Here is a 16,226-nt window from a genome sequence, read left to right on the forward strand (position 1 = left end):
TGAAGGATTTTAGTTCAATCAGATAACGATAAATATTCAGACCTATTGTTGTCAGGTTAAAATCGAACCTTAGTCTTTGACATATCGGGTATTTAACATTGAAAGTTTTTTAATTGAAATAATACCTGAGTTGCAAAAGAATTAGATACAACAGACAGAACTTAAACGTATCCAAAGAGCCAAAGTTACACCTCTGCCTACCCGTTAAAAGAAAGGCGTGAGTATATTGGAAACTGAATATTGGCAGCCCTAGTTAATAAACGGGACAGCGTTGGTGTTTTACAGCAGTCCGACTGGGCCGCGTTCCATTTCGGACACATTTCGGACCGTTCATTCGATTATTGCCTTTATTCGTACAAATGGGTTTCGCACAACAATTCTGACTTGTTAGTTGGTTTACATAAAATTGTTTTCGCATTGTTCTCCCATTGTTTTCGCACGTTTGGTGTGTTTTATGACGGTATTAGTTTAGGGTTGTGCGTAATCGTAATGAATTTGCAATAAAGCTTTTCGTGAAACAGAGTACGGTCTACGAGCGTTCAGGAAAACTTTTTTTTGATCCGAACATGATTGATGACCCTGTGTGTTGTTGAAGGCATGATATATTAAAGATATAATGTAGGGCAATGAAGTATGGGCTTTGTTTAATTGAAACATGGCGGGCTGTTTTAGGCGCAGGCGTTAACTTTGATAAATATCTCTATATTAACATAAACACTTTTAAGAAATGAACGGTTGAAGCAATCGTTTGTTTTAAAATAGAATAGTGTTTCGTAGCAAATTGGCAGTGTCTATGCGATGCGTTAACTATCCAGAACAATTCTAGAGCTCACTGACGAAGCGTGAATTATTGCTTGAATAAAAATTTACCTCCCCCTCTATCCGGCTGAAAATAAAATATAGATCATGAAATATAGTGATTTTAATTATATCTTAAAAAATTGCGGCACGCGTCGACCCTTTTTACATGTACTGCTTAGGTTCATGGAACCCCTCCTCGACCCTGTCACACGCTACACCTCTGCTAGCTCAGCATTTCGCTATGTGCGCGATTCATTATCCAATTGGGTATAAAACATATCCGATGACGCAACAAATATCTTAGAGATGTTCAAGTAAACATAGTATTTCTTACAAAGTTTCCCGGTCAGAGTGATCGGTAGATAATCCGGAACTTTCAGAGCTATGAAATTACGAGTTCGCCCGGCGTTGAATAGAAAAGTAATTTCATTGCGCTTGTAGTATCCGTCTGTCAGAGTATCTTTCTAGAATCCGCGCTGCGTTACTCGACTATTATTAAATAATACAAATAATATCAGCCCTGAATTATATACTGTCCCACTACTGGGCACGGGACTGCTTTACTACTGAGAGGGATTAGGCTTCAGTCCACCACGCTGGTCTAGTGCGGATTGGTAGACTCGACACGTCCTCAAAATTACTATAAAGAATTCTCATGTATGCAGGTTTCCTCACGATGTTGTCCTTCACCGTTAAACCGATTATTCACAAAGAATACACACGACTATAAATGCTGTTAAAAAAATATTTGTTTACTATATATGTATACGTCATGGTATTTGTTGGTAGTAGAATCTTTATATCCGTCCGGATCTTAACCATTACACATAAGGCGTAAAACACATCGTAGTACCACGTAAGTGTGTCGCGTGCCGAAAACCAGTCCGTGTTTATCTGTTAAAAAAAGCGGTCATAATTGTGTTGACTGGCGAATGGTCATCTGTCATCTCTGGTTGATCCACAATCTTGACTCTACTCAATACCATCAGATGCAGTAGGGTTGAATAAAAATAAGTACTGATATATCTATTTCTACAGCTAAGTAGTAGTATGTAACCATTATACTGTTTAAGAAGACAATACTGTCCATAAGATTGAATATTACGAGGTTGAAAAATAAATAACGAATGCTTCAGTGGCGTAGCTGCATGACGGTATAACTGCAATGCTAAGACCTCGGGTTCGATTTACAGGTTGGCTGTGATATTGTGCTTCTTAGTTCTATATCAATCCAAAACCCAAAATTGTAACCTGTTAATGGCAATAGAACACGTGGAACTCAAAATATCTAGGTAAATATGGGTATATCTTGGCCTACCCCTAAGTAGGTAAATATGTTGTTATGGACTCTTCGTTCCCAAAATTCTAGGAATTCCTGTGATATACCAACATTAGAGTAATGTGCACTGGATTGTGGAGAGGCTGTTCACTAGGGATTAATTATTATTTACTGCGAAAGCTGCGTTCGGACTAATGCAAACAGAATTAGTGGATGAGTTGACCTCTGAATCATCTCTGGGATTTGAATGATTCGATTGATATCAGGTAACCCAGTATTCCTCTTAAATCGGATAGATCAGTACTAAGCACGCATTCGTATTAATGTGGAAACTTTTCGGCAGTAACAGGGAGTCATGCTGCTTACCCCTTTGATTTTTTAATATAAATATTACTTGTGTGTCTCTGTATATTGTGCCGAATTTATTTTTCTTTTTTCTTTCTATATATGCAGGCACGTTCATACTGGGTAAGATAGTATTAAATACTACTTAATCGAGAATCGAAAACACAACCGGAGCCGAAGTAAAATGGGCTTTCTATAATAGTTAACGTTAAAAGAAAACAAAATATATGAAGGCGATATAAACAATCGATAAGTTTATCGGTAGGATATGTCATTCTTATACATAAGGTTAGCGTTAACGTTTGTAAAAATCTTGGCTACGGCGCCAGGTCTGCCGCCAGTGAGAGAGCGATTACTGAGAGTTCCAAAGTCACTCGTAAATCGGATTAATATTGGAAATACACGATTCCTATACAAAATGATTCGCGAAGCTATTAAAATTAAAAAAAAAACATTCTTTGGTTTTATTTCAATATTCTCTATCTATCCTCAGGATTACGTATACTGTTTATTTATAATACCCGAATAATTATGTAAGATATTATATTGACATTGTTGCTGAGTGTAGAAATTGCCGGAAAACTAAATCAACTAATTAACATGCAATCTAAATTATAATCAACTGTGTCATGATTTCTAAATATCACGTAGTATAACAAACTTAAGATTTGAAAATATAGTGCTGCATTTAGCTTTCGATTATGACCTTAAATTAAAAAAAAGAGTGCATTTTGATGTTAACCTCAAGTGAGTAGAATGAAAACAGACGTTATGTTCGGTTTGCTTGCGCTAAGTTAGACATTTCTATTTGAGCGTCGGAGACGAAAAGTAGTATCTAGTGAGTTGAGGTCCAAAAGTGTTCTAAGAAATAAATATTGTAGTGCTAAGTGTGGCAGAGCTGTTTTCCTTTCAACTGATAACGGACTGAGGGTGTTTCAAATGTAATAAGAAAAACTATCCAACCGTCATCATTTTATAAGTGTGGAGGAGCTGTTTTCTTTTCAACTAAGTACGCCCTGAGGGTGTTTTAAATGTAATAAGAATTCAAAAAACTATCTAACCGTCATCATTGTAGTTTGGCGACATAACTGTTTGCGAGTCCATGTCGGATGGATTTTGTTAAATTGGATTGCATCAGTCAGTGCCTGCCGGTTGCGGTGTTGCCGTCGTTTTACATTCCGTGCAAATTGGGCCAGTTTCACGCTCAGATTTGTGTGTTCGCTCTTGTTTATCTCTAGATAGGTATTGTGGTTTAGTTTTCCCCCTCATATGAGCAGACGTATATGTGTACATCGGACCATATTAATCTACTAAAGGTTTTATTTTGAAACTGAATGAATTAAAAATTAAGTAACTGGAGTTTTAAATTACCTTCGAACATTATAAACCTTAAAGACGTTACAATGAGACTGTCTATACAACATTACATAAAAAGTATACAAAATAAATAATCCATGCATACAGAAACATATAACGTCGAAACCAATGAAAAATGTCCACACATTTATTTACACTAAACCTCACAAAGTAGCTACATTCATCACACACCATATTATGTACACGTACGGTTCATATTCGCGTGACAAACAAGATAAGGCAACGGAGTCTGGAAGCCTGCCAAGTGCAAGCACCGGGAATCATTTGGCACGAAGGCGCAATGAGACAGGCCTGTTGTGAAACTATAGCGAATTAATATCAAGTTTTGCGAAGTTGTACGACTTCTTAATAGCTCTTGATTGGTTAAGAGTTATTTGATGTTATACAAAATTTCTTACTTATAAACGTTTTAAATAGGTAGTTTAACTTAATCGCCTCTTTAGTCTAGTTTAAGCGTATATGTCTTAGTCGTCAGGCAATACTTTGTTTGAGTCTGTAAAACTATTAACCCGAGACAGGAATCATCCTGTGTGGTGTTATTATTCGTTCAGCCGGTCTCTTAAAGTGCCTTATGAATCTCTTATAGCTGATTTACGACCACGACGGGCAATCTCTACGGAGACGTCAGATACAGAAGAGATATTATAAAGCACAAGAGTGTGGGTAATACACAGGTGCAATTTCTCTTCCTTCACTCTCATAGTCCAAGATACACGAGCCCCGCTCTTCCTTGCCCCTGTTCTTTTGATATCCGACAGCGTATTGACCATGACTCCTGGAAGTATAGGAGTTTACGTCCAGTCAATCTTAATATCGGGTTAACTTGCTTTTTTGCCGGCTTAAATAATAAAAAACCACGGCTATCGTATCTAATTGTGTGCTGATCTAATATATATAGTGAACCAGCTAATGTGCCAATATCTTTGTTCAGTCCTCAAGTTCTCGAAGACCGAAGCGCGGTCTGGCGGCTGTGAGGGCGTGGTGCGTCGCGTGGTGGCACTCCGGGAGAGAGGATACGGAGGATACCGAGCCCGAGGAGGAACCCTCGGATCCTGGGTACGCGACGCCCGTGTCCGTGGAGACGCCACTGCAAAGCTCTGTGTCGAGGTAAGGGACAAGGAAATAAGTATAGTTATAGAACATTTTCTATCAAGGTAAAAATGTCGATTAACTGCGAACCGCATCCGTTTTACAAATCGACCAAAATTTAAAACTTCCTAAAATATTGATAGAACTCCGTATATTATAAAGTTGAATTTAGTGTTTATTTTTAAATTTGTCTACCAGGTGTACATCACTTAACGTCATAAGAGACCCTTACGCGACGCGCGGAGGCTCCAGCGGGTCTGGAGACGGAGGTACTTCTCCCCTCCGCCGCACGTACGACCCCCCCGCAGTGATGCCCGCCGCAAGGGATAGCCGGTCTCTCCCCCCTAACACGCGAATCAACGCCACTACCTCACCAGCACCGAAGTCCGCATCAGCGGATTCCGTTTACACCATTCTTATCAGACTACCTGATGTCGACACAGAAAGACCAACGATCAAGATGATTACTGAGGAGTCTCCGCCTCAAGGCAGAACCCACTATCGGCCGACAAGAGGAGATTCCGAACTGAACCTGCATCCAGCTGGACATGCCGCGCTGACGAGAAGAACGTCTCATATACAAGACGTAAGAATACCTCTCAACGCGAAAATAATTCCGAAACAGCTAGCAGGGAAGGGGATCGCTAAGCAGCCGAAGAAGAAGAAGACGCAAGAGAAGAAACAAGAGACCAAAGCGGCTAAGACGCTCTCGGCTATTCTCTTATCGTTTATCATAACTTGGACGCCTTACAACATTCTTGTATTACTCAAACCACTAACAGCATGCACGAAATGTATACCAGACGAACTCTGGTCTTTCTTCTATGCTCTATGCTATATTAACTCTACAATTAACCCAGTGTGCTATGCATTATGCAACGCCACCTTCAGAAGGACGTATGTGAGGATTTTGACTTGCAAATGGCATAACAGGAACAGAGAGGCGATGACTAGAGGCGTTTACAATTAGTCGTGAATCGTGATGGGCTTTAGCACTGGTTTCCAGGTTGGATTCGTGTGATTTAGCAACAGCGCCAAGACTAGATTGCCCGGTCTTGGCTTTGTTTTAATTTTAATCATGCAATCTGGTATGGAAAGCAAAATGTGTCGATTTCTTTCGACACAAAATGGCAATCGCAAAAATATGGTACGCTGCCGCCGTTACTGAATCACAAAAATTTAAACCAATCAACACCGTTACAATACAGTTAGAATTTCCATGCTGGAACAAATATTAGTGCAATCCTCAAATATTTGCTCAAATCTAGGTGTTGGTAGGTTGTTATTGATTCAGCATTCGGAATTACACGAGCTTCAGACGGAGCGCGGTTGTCGAGCGTGTTTACTGAACAAATCAAATTGCATGCATTAAATTCGAAACTTCTATTAGTTTGGAAATTAACTAAATGAGATATAATATGAATACTTTAACTGTATGGAAGCTGAAAACTTTGCCCGACGTTGTTTTTGTTGAAAGCAATTTATTGTGAAACAATTTAATTTCATTAGTGAGTTGAGCATCCCGTCCATACGTAGGTAATTTAGAACGTTGTGTGATATTTTGGTTCGCTAGTTTATTGCTTTCTTATGTTCCAAATATATTTCTGTATTGTGTTGGTTTAAAGTTAATGAAATACAATACTTCGATTTAGTTTGGCCTGGTTAAATCGATGTATGGCGCAGTCCAACTTTATTTTTGTTTATTGACTTGGTGTTTGTTTTGCAGCAAGTTATTGTTCTGTGTCAAGAAAACACAATCGCAAACTTAGTCCACCATTTCTGTTCCAGTTTCTTCCATAATATTAACATCGCCTTTGTTCCTCATAGATTTTTATACGTAGTTTTATTATGAAAGTCGTTTTATTGCCGTTACACAAAGATACTTGTATTCAATACTCATATACTATGTTTCCTTAGACAAAGAGAATATTAATTACCAAATTTTATACGGAGTACTTTAATCAACGTAATACGGAAACATTTTTAAATTAAAATTTATTTTAAAATTTATCCTGGAGATAAACATTTGCCAAAGATATAATTAGGTTTTAGTATGGAAATATTGAAACATTAACAGATAGAGGATAAAACAATGTCCCTCTAGTTATTTCTCGATGTTCTGGATAAAGGTTGAGCTTCTAGGGTTAATATTACGAATTTAGTGGATTTCCTATCACGCTTAATGCGGGGCAGGTGAGGAAATTTGAATTTTGAAAAGGCTTCGAGTTTATTCCGTTGCTTCCTTGTATCAATTGGTATCATATTATATATCCTTTTTATTTTGTTTAATCAAAATTGGTATGATATAATTATGTTTCCCAAAAATGATAATTATGTCGACGGGAAAACCTGTACTATTATTTTACTAATCCTTTCAAAATAGGCAATTTTGAGTGCATATTGATAATTAAAAATTTTCTGCTTTCTATACAAGTCTTCATGATAATTTTTATACTGTTTTTGGGTGTTTGTAAATATTTTGTAACACACCAGTGTCCTTGTCTAAGTATGTTCTTAAGGCCGTATTTGGCATGACCAGGTCATGGTCAGATGCTTAAGATTCGACCTATATACGCTTGGTTTACGCAAACGAGATACTGATTTGTTTATGATTCTTGTGGTGGCTTTGTCAAGCGCTACTTGCTAAAATATTCCTTGTTCTCAATTCTGTGTATGTCATTGTTATTTGATTTTTATTAGTACCTGAGATTACCTATTTATAAGGGCGACGTCACGCGACGCGCTGTTAATATACATTTTCCACGCGTTAAAGTGCGCAAATTAGGATGTAGAACGCAAATCGCGTTCACAGCGCGTCGTTTAAAAATTTCGCGTCGTGTGAATGTGCTCTTATATTCTAATGTCACAAAAATACGTGCAAATTCAAGAGAGAGAAACATGGAAACAGCCTTTATTTACCATTCCGCCGATAGATGTCGTTAAATATTATTAGTGTTTATTTGAAAATCAAAGCAATAATCATATTGTGAGACGTGGTTCGTGTATAGAATTGAATCTGACGGTAGCAGAGATAAGAGTAGGATGTGGTTACAGACTGATGTGAATACGACTTATAATCAGAAAAACGAAATAGGTTGGTAAAAACCATAATACATCGATATATATTTAAACTATTTCCATCAGATAAAATATATCCATCATAATGATTTCTTAAGTACGCGAATGTTAGACATTTAAATTAAACTATTTTACGAATTTTATCGCGGTTTTAATATTTTACTTTTCTCCCGACGTTTGGAAGACTTTGCAGCCTTCATGGTCATCATGTCCCCCCCGTGACAAATATTAAAACCGCGATAAAATTCGTAAAATAGTATAATTTAAATATATCCATCATGTAAATTGTAATCTTGCTGAATATAAAATAAAGTGATTTCACTATTTCACTCATGGAACTCTAACACTTTGTTTTATCCTATGAATATATTTTTACCTACCATAAAAATCAGCCCTTAGAAAGAAAACTACTATATTATCCAGTAACAAACAAATCAAATAAATTCATATTCAAATAATCTCTATTATATTTTTTGTAAGTCGATCTGTTAAGTCTACAGAGGCATCGTGAAATAGTTGCAATTGCTTTAAGTACATATATTAAATCTCGTACATTTTTCCTTCCTAAAAATTATAAGGCTTTCTCCAAAGTCTAGACTGTAATAAAATTATTCTGCAATACGTATTAGCACAGTAGATTTCAGAGAATGAAAGCCAAGAAGGACTCGACGTGGGAGCTTATATTGCTGATATTTAAACTTTTGCGACCAAAATTTCTCTATAGGTATAAAGATTACTAAAGGGCTCGCCAGACCAAGAGCGTAACTACGATGTTATTCACGTCGCGCGTTGAACCAAGCCAAGCTACGTGCGGCAGTTTCTGTGTGGTGCCTTCCATACGTAGTAATTCGCACGCCGTTAGTACTCAGCTCAGTCTGGCGAGGCCTTTAGTTTGGATCAAGCAACAATTATGAGTATTTGATTCCAAATATACAAATTAGTCTGGGATTTATTGTAAATGGCTGTAAGTTATCAGGGAACGGAAATAAGACCGGCAACGATGCACAGTAGAACAGATAAGAAATAACAATGCATCGTTGCAATATATATCTTTAAATATTCAATACAATTTGTCTAAAATGTAAACAGACTGACGACTTGTTATGATTTGACTATAAATTTGAGATTAAACTAGAATATGTGATAAAAATTCAAATGTAAGGCGACTAAAGCAGAATTTCAGCGCAAACTGTTGTCGAAGCATTGAGTAAATATTTGTTTACATTTTAGACTATATACACCTCGTGTACACAGGCATTATGTACGATTCTTGTGATTATAAGACGGATTTACATCAATTACATATTGTGATTATACATACAAACATCATACAACGAGTTCACGGAAATCCTTACTCTAGTCATGTAGCTACATTTGTATGTGATGTTCCCTCAGTATAAAAAATAATGTCTAAATCGATGTGATTTTTTTAATAATTATTAGCAAATAACAATGTAATATACCTTTTTTGTATTATTGTCTGTAACTACTTTTCGGTGAAGTAATGTTTTCGTGTTCTATATTTTTTATTCCGTATTTCGTGTATTTTTTATTTATTCTGTATTACTATATTGGACTTTGGTCACTGCCAGCATTCTCTATGTACATATGTAACCATCGTTTGCCCCAAAATGTTTGGATGTGTATTATTTCCACTGAAATTTTATTAATAAAAAATATCTTTTCGTCATAATAAATTATAGGTGAGACATAATTAAATTCTAAATATATGTATTTATAATAAAAATGTAAATAACTATATCTAGTGTGTTTGTATCGCCATTAATATTTAGGTGATAATATTCATATATACAAAAATATGGGTGTGGTTCTATAATGGTCGTTTTGAAAGATTCATCTGTCGCTAAGGTCATAAGTCAAAAAAGACCTTTTTACAACTGATTTTCTTTCAAAATAATCAATGAATTTAGTGTAATATAATATACATCAATCTATATGTCGTGCAACGTTCCTTTGTATGTATTTATACATATATATGTGTAGAAGTAGATACATAATATCATGTGGTAAATATTAAGTCTTAGAATCGAATGTTACCAAGTTTTGTACCAATTTACGGAGATTTACGGGTTTTGAGTCATTTATATGTTGTAGACTGACCAGCATGATACAAATGAAAAAATATCACGTATTAAAATATTTTGCTCCATATTTCGAAGTTCCCACATTCTCACAGACGTGAAACATTAATATTACGGCAAAGTTGGAAATGTCCGACTTGGCAAAACCACCGATCATATGGAAGTCCAAATTGACTATATTTCAAGTCAAGTTTTGTAAAAGGTTAATATTTTTAGCTCACATTATGTACAGAAGTTATGCTCAAAAATATGTTTTTTTGACTTATCATACTTGTTAGTTTACAGCATGTTTTAATAGTTTGTGTGCCACATGAATAATGTCTATTGAAATACGTAATTCTCCTTACATAAGGGTGATTTTTCTATAATTTCATCAAGATAGTAAATACCTTAGTATTTATGCTACATTGTATGCCAAATTATATTTTTATCTAATATTAATCAACCGAATCGTATTCTGCCGTGCTAAGATCAAAAGCGGTATCTCAAAAAAAATAAAATCTTGAGTTTTATGTCGTCAGATATCTTAAAGAAATACCCATCAAATAACTTACCTCAATAACGGTATCTTGTTTAGAACTTGTTAAAAAAACTCAAAACAGTTTCTTTATCTCAGTTTTACTTACAAAACTATAAAACTATATTTATAAAACTTCGATTATCTCGAATTAAGCTTTCCCTGACACACCGCTTTTGCGCTTAGCACAGCAGTATTATAGTCCTTATTTACAATGGTGGACTAGTCCTGTATAATCAAATCAAACTGGACTAATGAATCAGTGGGTCGCCACTACGTTTGTTCAGATTCCACTCCCACCTTACAGAGGTCTCAAATTTTATAGCAAAACCCGCACGAACGTGCTAACTACAAATTCCGAATAGTTTTTAATCAGAATACAAAATATTTCTGAATTCCACTTCCACATTACAGAAGTATCAGATTTTATAGCAAAATCCGCACCAACGTGCTAACTACAAATTCCGAATAGTTTTTAATCAGAATACAAAATGTTTTTGAAAGTGAAAAATCACCCTCTATGTTACCGAATAACATTACAAAGTTAAAAGAAAGAAATAAGCACTCCTGATGGATTAAGTTCGTTAACTATAACTTAACTGATATTACAGCTTACTGGTAAGTTTACCGCGTGGAATAAATGGATTATGTTGTTTTCTGGGTATATCAAATATACCTATTGAAAATAGTGAAAATTTATCAGGTGTGGTGTGCGTATAAGCATATGGGTCATTACATGGCCAGCGATCTCTACTGCACGTAAATATTTGCAACTCAAAAAGGGTTATGGATGAACGTTTAGCTTTCAAAGAAAGAAGTTAAGGGAAATATATCATTACGTAAACGCTCGACATTGAAATAAGATGATTTAAGGGATTTTTTCGCGATAAAATTGTCAATTTTTTTACCGCCGACGATTCAAAGACTTTGCAGTCTTCATGGTCAAAGGATGGACTTATAGACTTAGTGGACCATTCCTGTGGACTTATCGTTAATAAAATCAGTTAAGTAGTTTAATTTCAAGCAAAAGAAATATTTGGGCCTCTGCGAATCTAAATTTAAACTTAAAGTGCCAAATGCAACAACAGGTATTCCATTTGATTGATTTATCATCTTAAAACCAAAATGTAATGTTATTCGGCCCCATTTTAATTCTAATTCCTAAAGTATTGACAATGCGCACAGTAAATAGTTTAAAGTTTTAACAAGATATTTTCCGTGTGTACTTTGATCTAGATTTCTAGACCGAATTGTTTTGTAGGTTATTCTAGGGTTAACATGTTTTTTATTCTCGTGACTGCGCAATATTGGAATGTCAAACTATGTACCGGATTTTGATTGATTCGTTGTCAGTTGAAACAACGTTTTGAAATTGAATATATTTTTTTTTTTGTAGATTTATATTCTTTTGTTACGTATTGGAAAGTTATCTTTGAGCATATTCATTTTTTCTATCTACGTAAGGCGCCATACGTATTGTATTAACAGTCAACAAGTTTCACTGGTGGTAGGGTATATTTTATATCCGCCCGAATAGCGACCACCGCACATAAGGTGTTAAAACCCGCCATAGTGGCTCAAGTTAGTGTGCCGTGTTCCGTGATCAGCCTGTGTATATCCGGTTCATACTGGCCGGCATAATTGTGTCGACTGCCTAGGGGTAATCATCTCTCGTCCGGTGCAGTGTCACATCATTCAGGTACAGTGACACTGATCACTTTACGTGCCAGAATTAAATGAGGTGCAACCATGTTGAAAGCAGTGACTTTTCGTACTAAGTGTGCCTTTAAGAACATTTTTGAACTCAGTAATTGTAATTTCAAGATCTTTACGTGGATTTAATGTAGCTTGGTAAAGGATCATGTCCATCCCAATAATACTTTTATTACTATCGGTATATTTATTATTGATTGATTACATTTAGTCCTGGTCTTCCAATATTGCGTTATCATTTTTAACAGATGTAAATATAGTACAAAACTAGTACATACCTTGCGAGTTAAAACATCAATGCCAAATGAAAACATGCCTTATGTTATTGTTAATTCGGTGCAGTTAAGTGTAAGTTTACATACAAAATATAAATATAAATCAGATCTATGTTTGTTCTTAATAAATGTTTATCACTTTTGACATCTACAAGCTACTTACTTATTCTATTTTGATGACTGATAAGGACATTTGGTGTAGCGATAGTCATACCTTTTTCCTAATTAAATGACGGAAATAACGTGGTATTATTTCTTAAGCGATGAATATCTCGCTGTGCTACTAGTAATAATGAAGGATTATAATTAACTTGCAAGCTGGCACAAGTGATGTGTAAGTACATGTGCTTTCCCCGCCCTATCGAGTGAATGAGTACAGTTTAAAAGAAGCGCACTACTTGTGCAATAATAACTATGGCTTGTATTATTAAGAGCAAGCATAGAGCCGCACAAGAAGGTATTTGCACAAGTAACATACTATACCAGTGTTTTTTCCCCATGACGGACATACAAATAGCATCAAGTGCACTATACATTCTTGCTACTTTATCCCATATATAAAAAGCAAGTAATATTTGGCGTAGAACAGAGGCTGCACAAGTAATATACCTGTGCTTACATCGCTAACTCGCGAGCGAAACAGTGTACATAGTTATTATTTTCGCACTTTATAGCTTGTAATTTTTAAGAGCGTGTATTTTGTGTAATTTTTTCCATGAAATATTAAAACTGAAAGATTTCTTCAGTGTCAACATGATATCGCTCAATAGCATAATATTTTACGTGTACGTGTATTAATGTGTTAACGGCAAATATACAGAGTTTTACATTCATTGCAATTAATAGATTTAATGATGTTTATCAGAGAATTTGGTATTCTAAATAACATAGATTTACGTAAAACAAGATCTGTGGATAGTATATCTGATGCCCGTAGGCATGATAACTCCATATTAAATACCCGAAATAAGACTTCAGAGAGGATAATTTAAGGACCTATACATTGGTTTAGTAAAACAAAATATTTAATAAAATAGTATTATTAAAAGAACTTGCTTCTAATAAATAGTTTCTACCGACTGCTTATAAAATAAATTTTAATATCTTTCAGCCCTGCTTTGGTTCTCTTTGTAATGCTATTTTCAGCTCGTTTTTGTTCTCTTCCTAATAGTATTTTCATTGACGATGAAGTCATTTTTTATTCTAACAAAATTTTACGAATTTCCAGAAACAACTTGTGCCAATAAGTGCCAAATTATTGTCAAATTCTCTGGTAAATGATTGCGACTACAATTCACGAACTCGGTTATTCCGCTGTGACTTAGCATAGTTTGTTTATATTTTATAAATATTTACGTTTCTATAGTATAGTAAGCGATAGTTGCTCTAATGTACGTATTTGTCATTTTTCATATTATATACTATGTATATAATTACCTCAAATATAAATAATATTCTAATTTGCTTTGAAAGTCAAGTGTTTTTAATTATTTATGCATTCATATTATTTATTCTACTTTGTAATATTAATCCTCAATTCCGCAGGACTAAGCATATGGAATTTTATGAAATTTTAATTTGCATGATCTTCACTTATTGTTTTCAGTTCATCTACCGCCATCAATGTCTTCTTATGATAACATTTTTAAACTTAATACTCTTCATATAAGAAATATTATTTCTATAATAATCATAAAAATATGTGACATTTTGTTTCCTACGCCCCATTTTATATTTCATGTGGTATTACTTACAAGAAATAACATTTATGTGGGTGATTAATCTAATAAAATAGTTTATGTATTTAGACGTGGGTGTATCGAAACGGATTATAGCTTTGCTATAAAAAATCAACATTCTTAAAAACCTACGTAAAAGAGCTAAAATAAATTGCAAAGAAATCCTCAACTGGATAATACATATAAGTTCTAGACACTATTATCTTTTCATAATTCTGTGGACTGTTTATTTTTAAACACAAACCTTGACTAAAAGGTGGCCCTGACTATATATTATGTTCATGGCATAAATAACTCAATTTTCAAGAATTGATTTATTCATGCCATGTTTCTCAAAATAACCTTAGCTACAAAATGAATAAATAAAAAATCTTGCAAAACGTATTTTTCTTCACAGTTGCAATATTCATTCGCTCGTACTTGGCATGAATTGTAGACTTTAAAAACAATAAAATTATACTCTAATATTTGTATCCAGACGAGAGTCAAATCTAACACTATTTATTGACATAACGATATTTTAAAATATAACTTCTATATGTTTTAAAGTTAAAACCTAAAACAATACACTATATTTGAGGTAATTATATTTTAAAATACAAAAATCCAGTTTATTATTAATTATAATAATAAATATTTAGATGTCGAATTTTTAAAAATCATTAAAATAATGACAAGGGAGTAAAACGAACTGAAGTATATAAATATAAAAAATATATTGTCGTGTATTTAGTAGTGTTGTAAAATAAATTAAATAAACTTATATAAACGATTCGATAAGTGTGTATCGTAATAGATATTCGATGGGATTTTGCATGGTGTACGAGTAGGGTGCAGTGCCAAACATATTGATAAAAAAATATATTGTCTGGAACGAGTTGTTCTGTTTATTTCAATTTATATTGAAGTTATATTGTTTAATGTTCACGTCCCTGTGCCAAATATATTCAAAATTTATTAAATATAAGATTATTTAAATATATAACGTTTCATATTTGATGTGTTATTTCTTTAAATGTTTATATTTATTGTCAGATAACAATTTATTTGCTATTGTTATATACAACTGTAACTGGAAATGTATAACTTGAAAAATCAGAAAATCCGTATTCAGAGATTTTTTTATTATACCACAATAAATCGATACACATGTGTCAGTGAAATTTAAGCCTTAAAGCCACTTATTTCTTCGGATTCGCTTCATTTATTGCTCAACGTGTAGACATGTGTTTTAGTTCTACTACACTTGACTACATCTACTTTTTCATTAACACAGTGTTTAAAAAGCTACTTACATCAGTATTGTTAAATTTATTTCCAAAAATCTTTAGTATCATACCATTATTTCATACTCGAAAATGTGTTTTCGATTTTAGTGGACAATATTTTTTTAAGTAATGGCTGTATCAGATTGTATAAAAGATTATGTTTATATTGTTAAACAACAGTATTATTTTAATTGATAGCGAAAAGTAGATAGATTGATTGTGTGTGGAAGAAACGACTATTTAGTGTCAAAATGTCGCATTAAAAAAATAGTTTTTATTATAATCAATGTACAATTTTAGTAATTCACAATGTATTTAATGATTAATTAATTAAAAAAAATAAATAAATGTGTTTTGTAAGTTATTTTAAAATTAATCCATGTTTTTGTATAACCAAAGACAATAAAAATTTAACTAAAAATTGTGTTTTTGTTTTTATGTAAAGGTGAAGTAAAGCGACGAGTGGCTTTGACGCCTTTAACGAAGCATGATTTGTCTATTTTCAACGCTAGTTTGCAATTTTATTATATAAAGTAAGATATATTTTATATCCGCTCGGATAGCGACCACGGTGCACAAGGTGTTAAAACCCGCCATGGTGGTCCACATAAGTGTGTCGCGCTCAGAGATCAGCCTGTGTACA

At 34.1% G+C, this 16,226-nt stretch overlaps 1 protein-coding gene across 1 annotated transcript in view; it reads left to right on the forward strand.

The window, feature by feature from the left end:
* Positions 1 to 8,048, forward strand: part of LOC115440778 (muscarinic acetylcholine receptor DM1) — a 37,640-nt gene extending 29,592 nt beyond the window's left edge. Inside the window, exons 3-4 of the mRNA XM_030165244.2 lie at positions 4,734 to 4,909; positions 5,090 to 8,048. Of these exons, the coding sequence (XP_030021104.1) occupies positions 4,734 to 4,909; positions 5,090 to 5,861 (948 nt within the window). The 3' untranslated portion in view covers positions 5,862 to 8,048. The remainder of the gene's footprint in view (positions 1 to 4,733; positions 4,910 to 5,089) is intronic.
* Positions 8,049 to 16,226: the final 8,178 nt, after the last annotated feature.

The sequence above is a fragment of the Manduca sexta genome, chromosome 19 (genome assembly GCF_014839805.1).
Source record: "Manduca sexta isolate Smith_Timp_Sample1 chromosome 19, JHU_Msex_v1.0, whole genome shotgun sequence".
Classification (NCBI taxonomy): domain Eukaryota; kingdom Metazoa; phylum Arthropoda; class Insecta; order Lepidoptera; family Sphingidae; genus Manduca; species Manduca sexta.